Genomic DNA, 23,554 nt, shown 5'->3' with positions numbered 1-23,554 from the left:
AGAATGATTAAGAGACAGAAAATGCAGTCACAGCAGGTACTTCCCTACCCTTCCACCCCAAGAAGAGCAGTCTTGTGAACCTGGCAGCATCTCAACCTTATCAACTTTCAAACCCTATCAATTCTGATCCTCTGGGTTAAGCTATTCTGGCCTTTGTCTTTCCAATGCCAACACTCTCCAAGAGGTTAGAGGAATTCTTCCAGTCCCTAGTCAGAAAAAAGAATCAGAGTTTGGCTGTATTAACCTATACTATAAAAGGAAAGGCAAGTTGATAAATACAGGAAACTTAATTTACAAAATATCTTAACTAGAATCTGAGATAAGACTCGAATATACTTCTAAGCAATAATGTCATAAAATAAAATTTTCCTAAGATAGAATCAACAGCAGCAATTTGATTTATTCAAGGGTCAGGCAGAACGCATAAGTCCAAAGTGCCAGGCCCTAGACATTGAAGGAGTGACAGTTCACAATGAGTTGGGGGTTGGGTGTTTGTCCCTGGATCCAAATGGGCAGATCTGGCATAAAGAGGGAGGTTATCTGTGTTCTGAATTAAATAAATGAAACTTGTAGACATAAATTTGAAGTTGTGCCCAGAGATCCAAAAATCTATAAAACCTAAAACCCTTGCCAAAGATTCTGAATCACAAGTGTACAGATTCTAAATTCTGTTTCTTCTATCGTTTTCTCAGATCCTCTAAATCTGGCAAATAAAAGAAGTGATAATTACTCATATTTACCTCAACGCTGAGCTTCTCCCATATGTTGCTCTCCTTTACTTTGGGGACATTTTCATTTACATCATATTCATCTATAGCATCTGTTAGCTTCCAAGGAAACTTTATCATGAAGGTTCGAAGTTCATTAATGTAGCTGGTCAAAATGTTCACTCCTTTCTGTAGATGTTCATCTAGCCCTATGGAAAACACCAATGTGCCAATTTCATATACATAAATGTGTGTGTGTGTGTGTGTGTGCACGCAGACAGAATAAACCATGAGCTATTATAATTATAAAGAAGTTTACAAAATGGCAAAATTCAAACTCAGCGTTTTCATGTCAAACAAAAAATCTCTGGGCTTTCTCCTATTCACAAGTACGTCCATGTTTTAATATAACCCTTTTCACCCTCTTCACAATGATTAGTTCTTTCTGCCAAATTTCCCAGTATTAAAACCCCATTCACTCACTCAGTTACACACTGACTTTACCCAACCTAAGCAAATGGCACTCCCCGGCTTACGCTCTCTCACGCAATAGGACCACTTATATCTCTGTCCTGACATAAGAATGGACTAATTATCCCCTTCTTTGCTGCTGTTCTTACCTTCATTGTGAATAAAAAGCTCCTTTATTTGTTTGTTAAGGAAAGACAGTGTAAGATTAAGCAATTGTTCCGAAAAGTGTTTGCTCTGGGTTTCAGAATCATTTTCTCTAATTGCTGAGCAAAGTAAATCCAATGCTGGTGTCAGCTCTTCCACATCTGAGGGAAAACCAAAGAAAGGAACATGAAGAACACCAGGATACTCCCAGTAAAATTAACCTATCCAGAAATACCATGCTGCAATATCTTAAAACATAAGACAAAGACTAATGTCTTATTCTCCAAAAGCTCACAAAACTTTCATGAAGTCTCATTACTTGCAAACTTTAGCTACTCTACTTACTACTAGTCATCATTTACTGGTACTACTAGTAACTATGATTTTGCTGACCAACTACTATATTTTAAATACTGTACTTGGTGTTTTATGTTATCTCATTTATTCCATTTAACAACCTGAGAGGTAGGTGTTATAGCCCCCTTTCCACAGATGAGGAAACTGAGGTTTAGAGAGGATAAATAACTTGTCCAAGCTAATTTGAAAGTAAGTGGCACAGACAGAATTTGAATTTAAGCCTGTCTGATTCCAAAACCATTCTGTTAAACACACAGGTGAAAGCAAGGCCCCTGAATCCTCTAATTTGCCAGCTTCAAATAAATAAAATGATTCCTGTTTATCTTAGCATTGGCCCCACCTCTAGAATTGTACCTGTGTGAGAATGATGGGAAACATCGATTTTACCCTGAGAAAGCAGGTAAAGTTAGTCCTATGCTTCTTGTTTCCAGATCCATCCCCACTCTTTAAGGAAAAGCAGTGCAGCTGAGAGTGGAGTAAGGAGTAATCACTGACCACCCAACAGCAGAAGTGAGTGATGACGATATAATCATTGATGGAGTCCCCCCTCAACACCACAAACCAGGCCTTTCTCTATAAATTCAAGCAGACTTAAAAAAAACAATGGAGCATTAAAAAGTTAGCAATTCAAGAGGGAGGAGACCAAACTCTGCACACAAAACAAAAGAGCATGTTTTCAAAAAAGAAAATTTCTAATCCACATTGTCAGTAAGGACTAACGTTAAACTGATAGAAAAAGTAGGTTGACATTTTCTCCACTTAAGAGTACAAATTGGTGAAACTTTTCTGGAGGATAATTTATAAAAAAATTTAAGAATGTAAATTGTGTGTCTCTTTGACCTGTGAATTCCACATCGAGAAATTAATCCCAATAATTGTACATATGTGAAATTACACAAACACACAGCATTTATAGCACACTGCCAATAATAGTAAAAATTAGAATCAACCTAAATGTATAATAGGAGTTTGGTTGGGTAAATTATGGTACAGCCCATAAAATGAAATTCTATGCCACCATAAATAATAGGTATATCTATCATTATCAAGAAAGATGTCTGTAACATATTATCAAGTGAAAAAAAAAGCAGATTATAAAACTTTATGTACAAGGGAAAACACACTTTATTACCCTGTCCCTCTAAAGAGAGGATTTGCATGACTACCTGGTCCAAGAAGAAAAGCAGAGCTCTCATTTATTAAAAATGAAAGCCAAAGTCTTGAAATGAAGTGTTGCTAATGTAGTAAAAAAGCAGAAGACTCAGGCTGAAAAGTCTTATAACAAGTCCCAGTCCCCAACTCAGCCAGCTGCATTGCCACTACACATCAATATCTCAGACAATTGCAAGAGCTGGAAATTTTTGCAAATGAAGTTTATTCTCTTTTGAATAAAATTCTCTTGAATTTGAAAGATCATCTCTTCTTTGCATACCAAAGATACAAAGCACAGTACAGGATATGAATAATCAACACATACGATAAGAACATTTATAGATTCTCACAACTATCTCAAGATTCCAGAAAGTAAATAAAATGTTATGACTGACTCCTGGCAAATAAATAAGTCATCGGAAAACAAAACAATAATTTGAAAGTGATTAAAAAGGAAAAATGATAAATACAAATGTAGAAGTCTCTACTCTACTTACGTTTTAAATATAAATGGGATGGAAAGTGATCAAACTGATCAGGTACAGAAGATTTTGAGGATGGACTCAAAAGATTTTCCTTGCTCTTCAAAAAGAAATCTACTGTGTCCAGCTGACGATTTTCTATTCCTGCCTGAGGTGGGAGAAAATCAGAAAAAAATTACAATAGGAAAAAAAATTGGGATACAGATTTTTTAAACTTTACAACTTAATGTACTAACACAAAGAGACACAGGCTATTTATGTATGTATGTATGTATGTATGTATGTATGTATTTATTTATTTATTTACTTATTTACTTATTTATTTATGGCTGTGTCAGGCCTTTAGTTGCAGCACGCGGGATCTTTGTTGAGGCATGCAGGATCTTTCATCTAGTTGGGGCATGCGGGTTTTCTCTCTCTAGTTGTGATGCGCAGGCTCCAGGGCGCGTGAGCTCTGTAGCTGTGGTGTGCAGGTTCCAGAGCACGTGGGCTCTCTAGTTTGTGGCACGCAGGCTCTCTAGTTGAGGCGCGTGAGCTCAGTAGTTGTGGCGTGCGGGCTTAGTTGCCCCGCAGCATGTGGGATCTTAGTTCCCTGACCAGGGATCGAATCCGCGTCCTCTGCATTGGAAGGCAGGTTCTTTACCACTGGACCACCAGGGAGGTCCCCACAAGGCTATCTTTATCTTGCAAGAGTACCTGAGTTCTAGTGAGGATTCTGACAATGACCATGTGACTTGGGGCAAGTCTCTGTAACCTTTCTGAACATCAGTTCTGCTTTAGTTCTACCATTCTGTAATTCTAACACCATTCAAAGCTAGGTACTCAGGGATCACCCTCACAGTTATCGTCTATTTGAATTAAAATGTTAAAGCAGTATGATAAAAAGTTAAACTGAAAAAGCAGGCTAAATACAGACTCCCATTTCTAAAGTAGGCATCTGAGGAAAGTTTTTTATAAAGAACACGTAAAAATCACAGATTTAAAAATATATATACAGTTGACCCTTGAACAACTCAGGAGTTAGGGACGCTGACCCTCCCATGCAGTGGAAAACCCATGTATAACTCTACAGTCATCACTCTGAATCAGAGGTTCCACATCCACGTATTCAACCAGCCTTGGATTGTGCAGTACTGTAGCACTCACTATTGAAAAAAGTCATCATACAAGCGGACCTGCGCAGCTCAAACCCATGTTGTTCAAGGGTCAATTACATGTGTGTGTTTATAAAATATACTTTTAAATGCTCAGTTGAACTGGAAAGAAAGAGAAAAATCCTCAGAGGGTACAAACAAATCTCTGATGACCTAAATAAAGTAGGGGCTGAAAAACAGGGCCCACCAACCAAATTCAACTCCTGTCTGTCTTTGTAAATGAAGTTTTATGGCAACACGGCCACATCCGTTCATTTACCTATTGTCAATGGCTATAATGGCATATCTGAGTATTTGTAACAGAAATCTTCCTGGAAAGCCTAAAATATTTATTCTCTGGTCCTTGACAAAATAAGTTTCCCATGCCTAGCCTAAAGCACTATGCCTAAGAATCACCTGGAGAGCTTGTTAAAATGTGGATTGCTGAGCCCATTCCCCAGAGATTCTGATTCCCTAAGTCTGGGGTGGGGCCTGAAAATTTACATTTCTAATAAATCTGCAGGAGATGGTGATGCTGCTGGTCTGGGGACCACACTGAGAATCAATGGGCTGAAGTTCTGGGTGCTAGGCCAGGCAGGCTAGGTGAGAGGTATTGGTGAAAGTTATGTGTGAAGGAAGAAAAGAGAGGATAAACCTAGGGTCTATGCACAGTGACAATCTCCAAAAGAAGATGAACTAGAAAAATTACTCCACCAGAGGGAGACCATAAACAAGCCATGCCTTTGCACTAGGTAGTGAAAGGAAAAACTATATTATGTATGGTTAAATAAGAATATTAGGGCTTCCCTGGTGGCGCAGTGGTTGAGAATCTGCCTGCCGATGCAGGGGACACGGGTTCGTGCCCCGGTCTGGGAAGATCCCACATGCCGTGGAGCGGCTGGGCCCGTGAGCCATGGCCGCTGAGCCTGAGCGTCCGGAGCCTGTGCTCCACAACGGGAGAGGCCACAGCAGTGAGAGGCCCGTGTACCGCAAAAAAAAAAAAAAAAAAAAAAGAATATTATTGCTCTCAGGAGATATATGTTAAAGTACTTAGAATGAAAAGTTACAAAGTTTGCAACTTTCAAATAGTTCAGCAAAAATAAGAAGTACACATACAGTTAAAACAAATGTGGCAAAATGTTAACAGTCGGTAAATGGGAAAGAGGTAAATGGATGCTCATTTTACGATTTTTATCATTTTTCTATAAATTTGAAAAATTTCAAAATAACACATTAAAAAATGATGACCAAATAGTAATTCTAGAAATTAAAAAAATAAAAATTGAAACTACTCAGTGGATGTATTTAATACCAGATTAGATATAGCTGAAAAGAGAAGTAACGAGCTGAAAGAGTGATATAAAGGAACTATCCAAAGACATGAGTTAAGAGAAACTGAGGAAAGTATGAAAATTCTAACTACTTCTGACTGAAGTACCATTGTGACAACTGGAAAATGCACATTCAATTTTCACACACATGGAACATTTATGAAACTGAGTACTTACTAGGCTATACTTGAGTCTCAACAAATTCACTCGTTTGTATGTGGGGGGAGACTAAGGCCAAAACAATGCTGTAATACCACATCATCCTAATTAAACTCACTACATGGACACACTATGTATAAAGACAGAGGCTTTACAGTCACACTGCCTGGGTTCAAACCCTGGTGCTACTGCTTAGTGTCCAAGTATATCTGTATTAGAATTCACAACCTCTCTGTGTTCCCTCACCTATAAAATGGAAATAATAAACAGTATTTATCTATAGATAAGAAAATTAATGAGCTAGCATCTGACTATTAACATTAATATTTAGGAAAAATAACTATAGGAAATAACCTAAGAGTAAACACTATTCCTTCTGAATAATAGATTTATAAGAGACTAATTTTCTTTTTTCTCCTATTCTCAAATTTTCTACAATAAATATTTTGTAGTATATAAAGGTAAGTTTTTCAACAAATGGTGCTGGACTACTGAATATCCACATGCAAAAGAATGAGGTTGGGTCCTTTCCACTGACCATACATAAAAATTAATCAAAATGCATCAAAGACCTAAACGTAAGAGCTAAAACTATAAAACTCTTATAACAGTAAATCTTCATGATCTCAGAATAGGCACTCGTTTCTTAGATATGACACCAAAAGCCCAGGTGACCAAAAAAACAAAAAACAAAAAACCCCAAATTAAAAACTTTTGTGTTTCAAAGGACACCATCAAGAAGGTGAAAAGAGGCTTCCCTGGTGGCGCAGTGGTTGAGAGTCCGCCTGCCGATGCAGGGGACACGGGTTCGTGCCCCGGTCCGGGAAGATCCCACATGCCACGGAGCGGCTTGGCCCGTGAGCCATGGCCGCTGGGCCTGCGCGTCCGGAGCCTGTGCTCCGCAACAGGAGAGGCCACAACAGTGAGAGGCCCGCGTACCGCAAAAAAAAAAAAAAAAAAAAAAAAAAAAAAGAAGGTGAAAAGACAACCCACAGAACAGGAGAAAATATTTACAAATCATATATCTCATAAAGGTCTAGAATACAGAAAGAACTCTCAGAATTCAAAAATAAAAACAAATAACTCAATTACAAAATGCACAAAGGATTTAAGCAGACATTTCTCCAAAGAGATACACACGTGGCCAATAAGCATTTGAAAACATGTTCAACACACAGTCATTAGGAAATGCAAGTCAAAACCACAATGAGATACCACTTCACTTTGACTTCACAGCTAGTAGGATGGCTATGATAATAAAAAATTGGACAATAGGGACTTCCCTGGTGGCTCAGTGGTTGAGAGTCCGCCTGCCAATGCAGGGGACACAGGTTCGAGCCCTGATCCGGGAGGATCCCACATGCCGCAGAGCAACTAAGCCCGTGCGCCACACTACTGAGCCTACGCTCTAGAGCCCGCGAGCCACAACTACTGAAGCCTGCATGCCTAGAGCCCATGCTCCGTAACAAGAGAAGCCACCACGACGAAAAGCCCGCGTGCCACAACGAAGACCCAACGCAGCCATAAATAAAATAAATAAATTTATTTTAAAAAATTGGAAATAACAAGTTTTGGTGAGAATGGAGAGCTACAGGAACTCCCATACATTGCTGGTGGGAATGTAAAATAGTGTAACCACTGTGAAAACAGTTTGGTGGTTCTTCAGAAAGCTAAATGACTTCATAATTCCACTGCCAGGTGTATACCCAAGAGAAATACACACACATGACGACACAAAAACTAGTACACCACCTTTCATAGCAGGATAATTCCTAACAGCCAAAAAGGAAAAACCACCTAAATGTCCATTGACTGATGAATGGATAAAAAATATCTGCTTTATCCACATAATGGAATGTTATTCAGCCATAAAAACGAATGAAGTATTGACACATGCTACATGGATGAGCCTTGAAAACATGCCAAATGAAAGAAGCCAGTCATGAAAGGCCACAATTTTTATAATTCCATTTATATGAAATTGTCAGAATAGGCAAATCCAGAGACAGAAACGAGATTTAAGTGTTTGGAAATTAGGGTTTGTGAGGAATTGGGAGTGACTGCTAATGGGTATGCTGTTTCTCTTTGGGGTGATGAAAATGTTATGAAATTAGACAGGATGGTTGTATAACTCTGAATATACTAAAAACCACTGAATTGTACATTAGAGAGGTGAATTTTATGGTATGTACATTATATCTCAATAAAGCTGCCACTAAAAAAACAGTCTGGTACGTAACATTATTAACTTCCAGTTTTTGACCTTGCTGGGCTGTGTGGTACAGTAGAAAGTGCCGTGATTTTGATCCTAGACCCTGCCCTATTAGTATGGCTATGGGCCACTCACTCAACCCTTCTGAGCCTTATGTTTTTCATCTGTAAAATGAAATTAATAAAAACTACCCAACCTGTCCCATGTGGTTATTTTAGCACAATTTAGAGAATGCATAAAAAAGAGTGTTTGTGAACTATAAAATGCTACATAAATTCAGGTATGTCACTACCACAGCTGGATTAGAGGATTAGGGGCTATAGAGTAGGAATAAGAGATCACTCCTGCTCAAGCTTTCCATAGCTTGTTTCCACTTCATTTATTCTCATCAGTTTATTGTTGCCTCCAACTCTTGTAACTTTTTTTTCTTAAATAGTGTTTATTATAATCTTTTATCTTTTAAAGCCAAAAAGGGTAAACTGCTAAGCAAAATAAGGGTAACAAAACAGCCAAAACTAAGCAAATGGATGGGTAGAGGCTACAGATCCTTTGCTGCTAGGTTAAATGAATCTCCGAAATTGTTAGTCAAATAAGGGTAGATGACAGAAAATAACCAAGCAAAGTTCTACAGACATTTAATTCTGTTACCTCTAGCGCATGTATGGGGATGGAGCACCTCCCCCAACCATTGAGATGGCAAAGAGAGTCCACAGTGCTGGCACTTCCATGGATCATTAGCCTATTTAAAAATTCCTCTTGAGTCAAACCAAACAAAATCAGAGAGAGCCCATCTTCTATAAGAAAAAAAAGTTAGCTTTAATAAATTATTAGGAGTTAGGTTTTAGGATTATGATAGGAATTTCTAATTACTCAATACTTCAGCACTGTAATTACAAACAGATTTATTGGGTACTAGTAACTAATGACCTTAGGTAATAAATTCATCATAACTTTTCAAAGAATGTTATTTTTTACAACAGTAACTGCAAGGCAAATGCTCATAAGAACAATGCATCCTATGAAATAACATTGAACCTCTCTTTTCTACATTGTACTGTATTGCACAATCAATACCTGGAACCTTTAACTATTTACCGAGATGTCACATTTCTGGTTTACTAAAATAAAACAATTAATAGCATGCTCTTGACACAAAGAAATACATGATTACCAAAATTGAGATACTGAAGAAGAAACACATGGTTAGTTCAATGAGAACACTCAGTAGCTTTATAGGAGGTTATGGCATAAATGCTGAATCAATGTATATCTGACACACCAAACCCAAATGCCTATGGGACCAAACAGGTGGGGAGAAGAAGTGCAAGAAAACCTAACCTGAAAGAAACTAACCCATCTAAGAGCACTGAAATTTGGCTCCAATCCATAAATTACTATGAGGGATGAGGGGCAGTGTGGCAGATCTTTTAATTTTTCAGTAACAACTGAAATTCCAGATTTCGTGTGAAACCCTCTAATTTTACATGTTTATAATAAATAAAATCTTTTTTAAAAAGCCTAGGTAGGGCTTCCCTGGTGGCACAGTGGTTGAGAGTCCGCCGGCAGATGCAGGGGACACGGGTTCGTGCCCAGGTCCGGGAAGATCCCACATGCCGCAGAGCAGCTGGGCCCATGAGCCATGGTCGCTGAGCCTGCGCGTCCGGAGCCTGTGCTCCGCAATGGGAGAGGCCACAACAGTGAGAGGCCCGCGTACCACAAAAAAAAAAAAAAAAAAGCCTAGGTAGTGTAGGCCAAACAAAATGAATCTGAGTTCATGCATGGCCCACGAGCTAACAGCTTGCATCCTTTGCCTGTACAGACTGAAGTGCCATGAATGACTCGCTGGGTTAAAACCAACCTTTCTTACTCTTAAACTCTTCCTGACTCAGTCCTAGCATTTAGCTGAGCAGAAATAACCTTAATTAAAAATCAAACACATGAGACAACATTACTGAGAGTAACACCAAATTTTCTCCATCAAAGCCTAGGCTTAGAGGAGTAGGCACCACCACCACCCGGGCAGCAGAAGTAAAATAGATAAGAGAGCACCTCTCAGCATGGATTTCAAACTGATACAAGACATTCTCACCTGTCAAAACAAGGCACAGTTGCTGGTGTCCACCACTGTCTACAGGAATACACTTCTTGCCCAGTGAAAAACACTGCATGCTCTGGGTCTCCAAATCCCACAGGACAATGGTACAGCCCGTCCTTTCAACTGCCCAAGTAAACAGCACAGTGAAGCCTGTCACAGACATACATGTAAGCTCAAGGGGTTCCTCCTGTTCACTGATGTGTATTCTTTTCCATGATCTTCCTGAATCACTGGTCTTGGCAGGACCTTTCTGTGGAAAACTATACTGGCTGCACATTACATCCTGTGGAGTGAAGGCCCAGTTTGGCACACTGGTACTGTGGTTACCAGATTCAGGGGGCTCCAAATGCAAAATATCCTGGAACCACGGAGCACAACAGGTACCTTCCAGCTTGGAGTTCTTTATTGTTTCATTCAGTGATGACAGCTGGGCTTTCCAAGACCTGGAAGATAGGGCAGAACTTACATCTGTGACAGTGAAAGGCACAAAGTAAAGCAGTAAACCAAGCAAAGATGCACTTAGGAAAATAAAAGTGTCTACCTCTGTAGACTTTTAGTGAAAAGGTACAGTGTCAGCATGACAAAAAATGGAAATAATAAAGTAAATCCAAAAAGGAGGTTTCTGTACCGATCAACTTGGAAGGAAAACTTGGTCAGTTTCATGTTGTAGTCAGAATTAACAGGATCATCTTCATCTATCCCCTTAGGGCCTTCAATAGGAATGTCTTCTAGTGTTCTTTCACATAGTAGGTGTCCTGGGTATTGCCTATGTTTTAAAAACAATAGTCATAGTAAAAAAATGATGATCAAACAAAATCTGTGTTATTATTGCTCCTGTTAAAAATGGGAGGGCGGTGGTGGGGGGGAACTTCCCTGGTGGTCCAGTGGTTAAGAATCCACCTTCCGGGCTTCCCTGGTGGCGCAGTGGTTGAGAGTCCGCCTGCCGATGCAGGGGACGCGGGTTCGTGCCCCGGTCTGGGAAGAGATCCCACATGCTGCGGAGCTGCTGGGCCCGTGAGCCATGGCCGATGAGCCTGCGTGTCCGGAGCCTGTGCTCCGCAACGGGAGAGGCCACAACAGTGAGAGGCCTGCGTACCGCAAAAAAAAAAAAAAAAAAAAAAAAAAAAGAATCCACCTTCCAATGCAGGGGATGCGGGTTTGATCCCTGGTCAGGGAACTAAGATCCCACATATTGTGGGGCAACTAAGCCCGCACGCCACAACTAGAGAGCCTGCGTGCTGCAACTACAGAGCCCATGCGCTCTGGAGCCTGCGCACCACAACTACAGAGCCTACGTGTGCTGGAGCCTGTGCGCCACAACTAGAGAGAAGCCTGCACGCTGCAACTAAGACCCAAACGCAGCCAAAAATAAAATAAATAAATATGGGCTTCCCTGGTGGCGCAGTGGTTGAGAATCCGCCTGCCAATGCAGGGGACACGGGTTCGAGCCCTGGTCCGGGAAGATCCCACATGCCGCGGAGCAACTAAGCCCGTGCGTCACAACTACTGAGCCTGGACTCTAGAGCCCATGAGCCACAACTACTGAGCCCACGTGCCACTACTGAAGCCCGTGGGCCTAGAGCCCATGCTCCGCAACAAGGGAAGCCACCGCAATGAGAAGCCCGTGCACCTCAACGAAGAGTAGCCCCTGCTCGCCACAACTAGAGAAAGCCCACGCACAGCAACGAAGACCCAACACAGCCAAAAATAAATAAATAAAATAAATAAAATTTTAAAAATAATAATAAATAAATATATATATATATTTTTTTAAATGGAAGGGGGTATGGGATGGAGGTGTTACAGAGTAGAAACAGTATAGAAAATAAGTTTCCCTGACCCAGACTCCTCACCTCCACTGCTTAAGGCAGATTGATAAAAGTCAACCTTAAAAATTTGACCCACCTGTAACTAACTATGTGTGAAGACAGATGTCAACTAGATTGATTGTGGTGACCATTTCACAATATACACATATATATGTTGTGTATATGAAACTAATATAATGTTTATGTCAATTAAAAAAAAATTTGACCCTTGGGCTTCCCTGGTGGCACAGTGGTTGAGAGTCCGCCTGCCGATGCAGGGGACACGGGTTCATGCCCCGGTCTGGGAAGATCCCACATGCCGCGGAGCAGCTGGGCCCATGAGCCATGGCCACTGAGCCTGTGCGTCCGGAGCCTGTGCTCCGCAATGGAAGAGGCCACAACAGTGAGGGCCCGCATACCGCAAAAAAAAAAAAAAAAAAAAAAAAAAGAATGGACTCATGAAAAATCATTGTAAAATTTCCAGGCAACATGAGAGACCACAGAAGGCAGTGAATGTGAACTTATAGTGGTATCAATTTTCCTCTGTGGTTTTCTCACAAGTGCTCAGTTGCTTGAGTGCAGGGAATGAGAAGAGAGAATTAAAAAAAAGATTTGTCAGATCAAGTGCTACCACAGGGCAGGAGCAGGAGTTAAGGGCTCATTCAAGAAAGTGACTGAAATGACAGGTCACAGAATCTATGCTGTAAAGGGAGGGCAGTGAAGACAGAGGGGGCCCCTGTCTTCACTTGGGAAGTCAGCATATTAGAAATTCCAGTGAGGTCAGATGAGAGAAGTGGGGGTACTTGAGTAAGCAAGCTGTACAGTTTGGCAAGTTGTGCTCAGAGTGGGATGCGTAGAAGAGTGGTTTGGGGGAGGAGCTGTTTCATATAATGACAAAGCCCAGGGTATGACTATGGGAATGGACAGCTAAGGTAAACTGGAAGAAAAAGTCATTGACAGTGAATTGAATGAACAAACCATGAGGAGCTTACATGGAGCTTACAAACTCTGTAGGAAACACAAAAAATTAGAGAAATAATCCAAGACTATACACAATTAAGTGCTAAACTGTAGTTCAAAGCAAAAGTGCTACAGAAGTTCAAAGGAGAGAAAAATTATAAAATGAGTAGAAATTTACAAGTGGAAGGGATTTTAGTAAGGAATGACTTCATTAAAGAGGTGGATCTCAAAGCATGAAGAGGACTTGATAAAATGAAAAGGGGGGGCTTCCCTGGTGGCGCAGTGGTTGAGAGTCCGCCTGCCGGTGCAGGGGACACGGGTTTGTGCCCCAGTCGGGGAGGATCCCGTATGCCGCGGAGCGGCTGGTCCCGTGAGCCATGGCCGCTGAGCCTGCGTGTCCGGAGCCTGCACTCCGCAACGGGAGAGGCCACGGCAGTTGAGAGGCCCGCGTACCGCAAAAAAAAAAAAAAAAAAAAGAAAAAGAAAAGGGGTGGCTGACTTTTTGTACGGCAGGAAAGAACAACTAGGGTCAGGAGGCAGGAATGGTAAAAAACAGTTAGATTTCAGAGTACACTTAGAAAATAAACATGCAGTCAACTTCCTCAAGAAATTATACTAATTAAAGAGCACTCATGTAAATAATTAACAAATAGAGATCACTCATTTAGTTGGACAGGACAGATCCCTAAATTGACTATAGGGAACAGAACAGCAGCTCTTCACTGGCTGATGTTACAGTGGCTGAGTTCAATGAAATCTGTTCAAAGGGATGTGCCTGGTGCCCACTTCAGTGTTCTTCTCTTGGGGTGTTGCCAAAACATCCAGAGGAACAGAACCCTACACTCAAGGATCAGAGTAGCTGAGTGGGCGTTCCTTCCCCCCTCACCTGTCAAATTATTTTCCAAGGAAGCTGATTAGAAGGTAACTCTACACATACAGGATATATTTTAGTCAGTGAAAATGGCCTACTGATACACAAGCACACAGTCTGAAAATGTGATAATCATCCCTGCTCAAAGATTAAAAAAAAAAAAGTATTAAAAGGCCATTGAAAACAAATGAAAAAATCACAGTAGTAAGAAGTTCTGGCTGATATGTGAAGATGAGATTAACCCTTTTTTGTAATCCAGACAATGAGCAATAAACCCATCAAAGTGCATTCCCAATTACTCAACGATATGTTTATTTCATTCATATTAAGTTAGGATCAAAAATCCTAATGGTTTGAAATGTCCCTTAATACTGAAAGTCATAAATGTGGATTACCCTACTTGCAAGTTTCAATAAACAGGGTGAGGTGTGTGTGTGTGTGTGTGTGCGTGTGTGCACATTCACATACACACATATATTCCTTTCAAACATTATAAAATCAGAAGCAATTAGAATTTCTCAATCAAAAAGCTACGCAAAGGAATACTCAATTTTCACTAGGAAGTATGTGGGCCCTCAAAAGGAAACACCTGAGGAAATCCTAAAATGGAGAAAGCACAGTTAATACATCTTGTCAAAGTCCTTAAGTGAAAAGTGATCCCCTAGGCAGCCAGGACCCTAACCCACATAAGATACAATTCTAACACAGGGTAAATCCCATTTTTCTTCTACTCTAGTATTGAGAAGAAGTGAGTAGATAATGTATAATAGCTAAGGGCTTTTAAAATTGTGCTTGGTTACTTTTCACGTATGATGATATAAGCCATATATAATAATAAACATACATCAAAATCAAACTTGGATATGTATCCAGAAATAAAAAGGTAGCCAGTGGTCACTTGTACATATCTTTATATAGTAACAAGCTCATTAGGTAGTAGCTAGAACGTGATCAAGCAAATGGAGGAAAAAAACTGGTTAAAAGAAAAAAAAGAAGCTAACAAGTACATTTTTAACCTCTTATGGCTCTAATTATTTACCTGAAATCAGAGAAGGAAGTAATCTACATACCTGAAATACAAATTTAAGTTAAGAGCAATTGCAGTGTTGGAGGAGCTGACAATCACTACAACATCTAGGTCTTGAGACACTTTCAATGAAGTAAAGGAAGAACTCTTGGCTGGCTCTTGTTGCTGCTCATTATACGTATCTTCCTGAGGGAGTGCCAAATCCACATGAGCTACGTGTCTACCATCCACAGTGTCAAAAATGTCTTTGAGTTAGAGTTAAAGAAAATGTCAGTCTTAAGTATGCCTAACCATTTAAAACACAGGACGAAATAGAGTTATAGACTTCACTGCTCCAACCTTGTAGGAATAATAATAGAAGGAAGATGGACACTAAAAATCCTATCATATTAACCAGGTGACTATGAAGTTGGGGACCCAATAAACAACCTGATAGAGAGTTCACTCAACAATACTTGCTGAATCTCCACTCTGTGCCAGGCCCTGAGACAACAATAATATTTTCCACTAGTGTTCTACAACAGTGCTGTCCAAAAGAAAGAACGCGAGGCACATTTGTCACTGTAAATTTTCTAGCAGCCTTATTAAAAAAGTAAAAAGAAACCAGTGAACCTCATTTTAAGAATATATTTCATTTAACCTAGTATATCCAAAATATTATCTCTATATGTAATCAATGTAAAAAAATTGAGATAGTTTACATCTTTTTCACATAAGTGTTCAAACCTAGTTATTTTATACTTATAGCACATCTCAATTTGGACAATTAAATTTTCATTGGAAATATCTGGTCTGTATTTAGACTTCAAAAATTTATATTTAAGAACTTGGAACAGCCTGAGTTGTTCCAAACATACTCAAAAGTTCTCCAATAACTGAACCAAGTATCAGACTTTAAGTCTAAAGTAATTAAATACAATTAAGAATTCAGTTCCTCAGTCACACTAGCCAAAAAATTTCAAGTGTTCAACAGCCACATATGCCTACTGCCTACCACGTTGGACAGCTCAGTTCTGTAACCTGGCAGCAAAAATGAAGTTAATCCAATATTCTATAACATTTTTTACAAAATAAATTTTAACACAGGCTATGATACATGTAAAATAGAAAAATTACTCCTTTAATGCAAAAATGAAAGTTCCAAAAACACATAACGGGTCGTTCTTCAAATAATCTTCAAAATAATTTTGCTGGTGACCTATGAATCTGCTAAAGACAAAAAATCTGTGATAGTTTTCCAAAAACAAATTTCAAACAGTTATGCAAACCATTTGATCCCCTAATATGATGGAATCATCATCAGAGATGATAAGAGATAGGTAATATTCATATATGAAAATGTGTGTATCATATCATAAGCAGTCATCTAAATCTCTCCTGGAACAAGCACAAAGTAGATATTTAATAAGTATATTTTAAATAAATGGGTAATGCAGAACATATACAATTTTAAAACAACATAAATAAGTTGGACAGGATGATTATGATTTATAAACTGAAAAATATTTGAATGGAATATAAAGCAATGTAGTTGAGTATTTTAAGTTCATGAAGATCTTTTTCCCTGAAAGTTTTACTGAAAAATTAATCTTTTTACCTACAGCCCAGTCCCTAAAACTAAAAGCCTATAAAAAGGCTCATTTTTCAAGGTATTTTCCTCCCCCACACATCAACATCTTTACCAACAAGGATACAGATCCAGCCTAAACGACTCAAAACAAAAAGAACTCCTCTGCAGAGCTGTGTGTCAATAATCCTGTCCACTGCCTGTGCAGGCAAGGATAATGTGAAACAGTTGAGTACCCTAATCTCAGCATCTCTTTCAGGAAATATAATGTGCAGGATGATATATTCATTGATGAACAATAATGCTGTGTTACTGTGAAATGACAGAATTCTCAAAGATAATAAGGAAATACCTATAAAACAAAAGGATATTACGTCAAACACACTGGTCACAATTTTACAACTGGTAAATTTGATTCTGTTAACACAAACATGTAAAACAAAAAAGAATCAGCATTTAACTTAGTCCAACTCCAGACAATTATTGGTCAAACTCACCTAAGCAAGTGGAAGGTAAGTAAGGAACTGAATAAAGATGGCCTACAACGTCTCTGTGCCTTCTGTTTACAGCCAGAGTGTGACAACACACCAGAAGATGATCAAAAAAGCCTACTTACCCATGAGACCAAATAAGAACAATCACAGACTCTTTTTTTAAAAGGAAAAGAAGGAACCTTATAATCAGGGTAGTGAGAATGCAACTGCCTTAAAAATAGAAGCTTGAGGGCTTTGATTTCTGTTCCCTGCAGCCCTCAGGATGGGACATAGCAAACAGGTCTGTAACCAGTGTAGATCAGTACATTATCCAATAGAAATATAATGTCAGTCACAAAAGTGAGCCACACATGTAATTTTAAATTTTCTAGTAGCTGCACTGAAAAAAGAAAACAGGTGAAACTAATTTTATTATATATTATTTACCTCATATTTAAAATATCATTATCAACATGTAATACAAAAACTATTAGTGAGATATTTTACTTTTTTAGTACCAAGTCTTCAAATCTGGAATGTATCAATATTTGACATTTAAAGGACATATTAATTGATATTAAGCACATTAAGGGCTTATAGCCTCACGTGGCTAGCGCCTACTATACTGGACAGGGCAAATCTCTCTCCCTGACTTCACCTCTATAAGAACTTTTCCTGAAATACATAAAATTACATAGTAATACACAAATTCAAACATGCTAAAAGACCACCTGCAAATACTTACTGCTAATTTGATCTTCAATGAGCTTTTGCAATGTCTCCTCAGTATAGCTATATGAAATGGTTGCATCACATCTTCCATCTTTCAAATTAAATTCACAGATGAGCAGTTCATTATTTTCACTAAGAGCAAGCAGTCTGGGCTTGTCTGTTGGTGTCCCACTGTTATGAGAGTCCTCCCATACAAACCTAAGGAAAAAGTTTAGACTATTTATTATATTCTATATCCACAATAATACCCACAATGGTGAAGGTACGACAGAAGAAGTAGAGAACAACTCTTTGGTTCACCTAATAGCATTACTTCTATATACAACCCAAGGGAATGTAAACTGCTCTAGAACTTCCAGCCCCTTCCCCCATCTCCTTCCCCTTTCTCACTTCTTTCCCCTCAGCCCCCTTCAGGGCAACACAAGAATATAGGAGTCATTTGTGAAAAGGGGGCAAAGAGCAAGAAATGGTGGCTGCTTTTTTCCTTCATCCTAAATCTGGACTGATGGTATGTTTAAAGGAACTGTCATGATCAAGGATATGTTTCAACAACCAAATATGTCTATTATTTATACTAGACATATTATAATAGACATACCATAATTAACAAAATACGTTTTGCTAACATAAATGCTTTAAATAACTTAAAAGAAAGTGATTATTTGCATTTATAGACTTTGAAGACTCTAAACTGGCATATTATACAATAGCTCTGTCCAACGAAACTTGCCATGAGATGCAAGGGTTCTACACATCTGCAAAGTCCAATACAGTAGCCAACAACCTCATGTGGCTACTGAGCACTTGAAATGTGGATAGTGCAACTGAGGAACTAAATTTTCAATTTTAAGTGCAGTTATAGAACATTTAAAGCAGTGTAAAGTCAACATACCAACATGATTAACAAGGATGGAAAGAGGCTAATGATGCTACAGCTTCAAATTAAATAATAAAATTAAGTTACATTAAAAGAGAAAAATAAGAGCCCCAATTCTGAAAACAATGCAATGGAGTGAGACGAGGTTACCATGCTGATAAAGTTTCATCTTTAAAAAAAAGCTTTTTTTCTACAGAAATAGTAAGTTTTATATCTAAAAACAGTGGACTTGGTGCTACTATGTTATTATTAGAAAAAAACACTGACATTTTATATTTCTGTCTTTATACCTAGAATAATGTTTCATAAACAGCCAACTCCTGACTGTTCACACTGAAACCTGATGTCAAATATGGAAAAGGTTAAACAAATTAAGATATATTTAAAAGGCTGAATACTGTGAAACCAGTAACATCATTAGCACATGGGACTATACTGCCACGTGGAAAGAGAATTTTCAGTGAACATAATACAAAATGTACAGTGATTTCAACAATATACAAAGGACCATACATACTTTGAGAAAAGGAGGAAGCAAATTCTGTACACTATAAACTTGTCCTTATTTTTACCCTACGAATTATTTTAACTGAATTAATTCAATTCAACGAAAAAAACTAAAAAGTAGTCCTTCTTGATCCTCCCCCACTAATTTCATGCAATAGCTTACAAAAGCCCCCATTATTTTATGTCTGTTTTGCCTATCTTGTGAGGTTCTCTCTCTGCCTCATTCCTTTCCTTATATGGCTGTGTTCATAGGTACTTAATACTGTTGAATCAACTAACTTTTGGTAAGGAGGGATTCCTTTTCCTAGCAACTAGAGATCAGGAATAAAGACGACAAACATAAAACAGGTTAAAACATTCAGTGATTGAAGAAACGAATCTCTACTGTGAGGCACTTTTATAGGACCTGGATATTCCAGAACTCCTCTGTGGCTACTCAAAATCGTTAACATTTCTAAAATGTTTTGTTATTAAAGAGTCCAAAGCGTCGGAAGGCACTCTCAAACTTAATGATGTAAACTGTAAGAGTTACATATGTGTAAAGTAATACATGATTGAAATTGTTTCTTTTCTGTCTTCCCAACCATACAACCTCACATGTAAGAACTGTCTTATTACACCTTTTAGGCACTGCTCCTAGGTAACGAACAGAAAGCGCATAATAAGTATTTGTTGAGTGAGTAGAAAACGCAGGCTCTGTCCTTGAAGGGGGGTGGAGGGGAGGGGAAGCCCAAATGTGAAGGAAACAGCTATTTGTATCAGAGATAAGTAAAAGGTAACAGGATGATTCAAATGAGAGATGATGCCCCCAGCTGGTCTTTAACAGATTTAACTAAAGAAAATGGGCGTGGGGCACGGCACAGTGACGATTAATCAACCTGTGTTAAATGAATTAAAAAAGCGTCCAAGCTGGGATTCATTACAGGTTGTCCACGTCCGGAGAGGATCTGGATACTGTCTCCACCAACCCGGAACGGGAAAGAATGGGTGCAGGGACGCGACAAACCGAGGAAAATGTTCCGAGAAGGAACCGGGCCTGCCTCTGAGGCGTTGCCCTCCACCGTCATCCCTCTCCCGCTACCTACAAGGTAGGAAGGGAGCAGAGGCGCCAGCCAAGCTAAGGCTGCGGACCTCCTCCACAAGGCCAGGCCCAGCCACAGAACTTACTGCCGAAAAGGGCCTTCCAGGCGGCAGCCGCCCCCGCCCCGGCCGCCGGGCGCCAAGGGAAGCACATGAAGGCTGCCTGCAGCCGTCAGGCTCCCCAGAACCTCCTGCTCCCTGTGCAACTGCGCCCGGGATCCCAGCCGCCCTGTTGCCTCGGCGGGGACCGGCACCAACAACACGGGTAGAACCCGCTCCACGGCTTCATCGCTTCCAGCCCCCTTGTCTGCAGCCATCCCGCGCGCACCGGACCTTCCGGTCCCTGCGACACGCTGCGTCCTGCGCGTGCGCAGTGTAGCCGACCCTCTCTCAGCCTCATGACTCCCGCGGGGAGATATGCGCTGACGTAGACTGCCCGGTTACGTTCTCCGCACCACCCACTCCAGCAAAGCCGCATCTGCCTTTGTTTCGAGCCCACTGTTTGCTGAGAGAGTTGAGGGCCTCCATTAGCGGCTTAAGGTGGCTGTAGCAGCTGTTCTCACTCTGTGGCATTACCCTTTGCTTTCTTATCCTTGCTGCCTCCTATCTATTGGAGGCCTGTGCCTGCCACTCTTCGTTTTTTATTGGGCTGTTATTTTTGCTTACAGGCCCTGAGTGGTGCAACGTCCTTGGTATTTGACCGATCCATGATGAGGGAGCTGACTTGATGCTGACATCAAATAATATCCATTGTAACAGCCAGGGGAACAGGGTGGCTGGAAGTGGTAGAGTTGCTGTTTCCTACTACTCTTTCCTCTGGGAGGTATAATCCAAGATCGGCAGCAGAGGGGGCGAGAAGAGGTAGGGAGTAAGCATTTTGGAATGGTCTCCTAAAGGACTGCAGTGCCTTTCTTAACACATTCTTTTCCACAATCAGATGGGGTCACACAGCTATCAAAGGTCACCTCCTTTGTCTGTGCTTTGATTCCCATCCTCCTCCTGTTGTAGGACTTTGTAAACTTTCTTCACCTTCATTACTCTCCACCCTTCCCCGCCCCGCCACTTTATTGCAGTGCTTTCATTATCATGCAGGCATGCTGTAATATCACTCTTTAAAAGAAAATCGTTCCTTAACCTACACAGACTACTATCTACTGTCCAATTGCTCTGCTACCCTTTCAGAAGATTCCAAATTGACTCTTTCTGCAGTCAGTGCCTCCCACCTCCGTCACGTCTCCTCATTCCACACTCTTTTTTAAAAAATAAATTTTTGGCTGCATGGGTCTTTGTTGCTGCGCGTGGGCTTTCTTTAGTTGCAGTGAGCCGGGTCTTCTAACTGCAGTGGCTTCTCTTGCTGCGGAGCACCGGCTGTAGGCGTGTGGGCTTCAGTAGTTGTGGCACACGGGCTCAGTAGCTGTGGCTTGCGGGCTCTAGAGCGCAGGCTCCGTAGTTGTGGCCCATGGGCTTAGCTGCTCTGCTGCGTGTGGGATCTTCCTGGACCAGAGCTCGAACCCGGGTCCCCTGCCTTGGCAGGTGGATTCTTAACCACTGAGCCACCAGGGAAGCCCACACACTCCTTTCTTAAAGTACTTTCTTTCCAACTTTGGTAGTACCACTTCTGTAATTTTCAACCTATTTTTTTCAGATAACTCCTCCTCAGTCCCCTATGTTGGCTTTTCTTTCTACATCATCTCTTCCTCACTCCTAACTTGTAATACATCTGTGTGCTGATACTTCCACTTTTGTGTCTTTATCCCTGACCTTTTCCTTCCCCTCCAGACTGCTCTTTACCTACTTGATATATCTACTTGGATTTCTAGCAGAACATATTAAAGTGTCTAAAATGTTGATTATAACCCTTCCCAATGCATTTTTCCTCATGTTTTCCCCACATTAGTCTAGGGCACCCACCGTTCACTCTGCCTGGGAGTCATCCTGGATTCTTCACCACCACCCTTATCCAGCCCACCAGCAATGTCTGTCAACTCTTACTTCCAAAATCTTTTCCAAACTTCTTCTCTTTCTGTCCCTAAAGCTCTTCAATTCTTGCCCCAGCTTTGGAAAAAAAACTTCTGAACATTTTTTTCTCTGCTTTCTATCCTGTTCCCCTAACAATCAGCAGTCAGAGTGATCTTCCCAAAACAAAATCACGTCATGACACTTCGTTGTTTAAAATTCTGACTTCCCAGCAGTTAAAAATCCAGACTTTAAAAAATAATCGTGGCTTACAGATGTGTACTCTGCTTACCTCTCTCCTACCTTATCACCCTCCCCCCCTTACGTGTATACTTCAGCCACACTGTCCTTCTTTCTTTTCCTGAAACACACCAAGTTCATTCTCACTTTGGGGGCTTTGTGCTCACTAGTGCTTCTGCATGGAATACACGTCATTGATTCCAGCTTAATTGTAACCTCTACTGACAGACCTTCCATTCCACTCCAGTCACTCATCCCCCAATTTTGTTTTCACCATGGTATTTATCACTATTTGATGTCTTCTGTCAGTCCCTGTCCAATCAGAATGTAAGCTTCAGAAGAGCAGGGGCTTTTCCTTGGTCACCACTGTTTCTCAACCACCTAAAATGGTACCTGGTTCATAAAAGGGACTCTTGTGTTTTTTGATGAGTGCATGACCTTGTTTGTCAAAGTAAACCAAACATCCCATATCTCAAAGGAGATATTTATATAAAACGCTCTTAGCTCAGCTAGGGCTACTTATAAAAAATGGCAACAGTGGAACAGTTTCCAAGGTCAGTCTATTGTTAGACATAACAAGGACTTGTCCCTTACATTAAGGACACTTGAAGCTTCACACGTAGGAGGTATAATGAAAGCCATTTTCTTAACTTACAAACAAACTGCCACACTTCATTCTATTATCTTTTTAATTATACCTCATTTTGCCATGCCTTTTTAGGCACATAGTTCATAGTTTTTGAAGCATAAGAAAAGGTTTTGGGCAGGGTTCACCAATATATCAAGGCATACAACTGTCTTCAGACTCTCTGGATCACTTTAGGCAAAACCCATACACAACTAATGTCTGATCATTAAACTCTTCCCACATATACGTATTCCGGAACAACCTGATCAGTAGATCAAGGCAAACCTACAAAGAGAAGAGGTGTTAACTCCAAACAACTTCCCTTTAAAATATTGTGTGATGTGATTAATATGTCTCTTTCCAGCAGATGGTAAGTTCTGAGAGATGACCTACATGTTGTTTGTGTGTTTACATCTTATTTACATTTGAGTTGTCCCTCAAATACTTCTTTAATGAAAAGTTCATCTTCTCAAACTAGTTCTTACTCTCAGATAGCTTAGCATGATAAATAATCAAAGTTCCTGGGAATAAATGGAAAGGTTTGGCTGAAGAAACAGGCCCCACGACCCTAACTTGGAGCAGACT

General features: G+C 40.2%; 1 protein-coding gene across 1 annotated transcript in view; it reads right to left on the bottom strand.

Moving 5' to 3' along the window:
* The window catches only part of SPG11 (SPG11 vesicle trafficking associated, spatacsin), a gene marked incomplete at both ends in the record, with an annotated part of 76,400 nt that extends 55,938 nt beyond the window's left edge, over nucleotides 1-20,462 (bottom strand). Inside the window, 10 exon segments of the mRNA XM_079700176.1 lie at nucleotides 741-916; nucleotides 1,328-1,483; nucleotides 3,329-3,461; nucleotides 8,797-8,942; nucleotides 10,238-10,686; nucleotides 10,872-11,009; nucleotides 14,953-15,154; nucleotides 16,604-16,828; nucleotides 17,695-17,879; nucleotides 20,233-20,462. Of these exon segments, the coding sequence (XP_079556302.1) occupies nucleotides 741-916; nucleotides 1,328-1,483; nucleotides 3,329-3,461; nucleotides 8,797-8,942; nucleotides 10,238-10,686; nucleotides 10,872-11,009; nucleotides 14,953-15,154; nucleotides 16,604-16,828; nucleotides 17,695-17,879; nucleotides 20,233-20,462 (2,040 nt within the window).
* Between the last annotated feature and the right edge of the window lie 3,092 nt (nucleotides 20,463-23,554).

The sequence above is a fragment of the Hyperoodon ampullatus genome (assembly GCF_949752795.1).
Source record: "Hyperoodon ampullatus genome assembly, chromosome: 3".
Taxonomy (NCBI): domain Eukaryota; kingdom Metazoa; phylum Chordata; class Mammalia; order Artiodactyla; family Ziphiidae; genus Hyperoodon; species Hyperoodon ampullatus.
The sequence above is the reverse complement of the archived record's forward strand: the minus strand, read 5'-3'. Positions and strand labels throughout refer to the sequence as shown.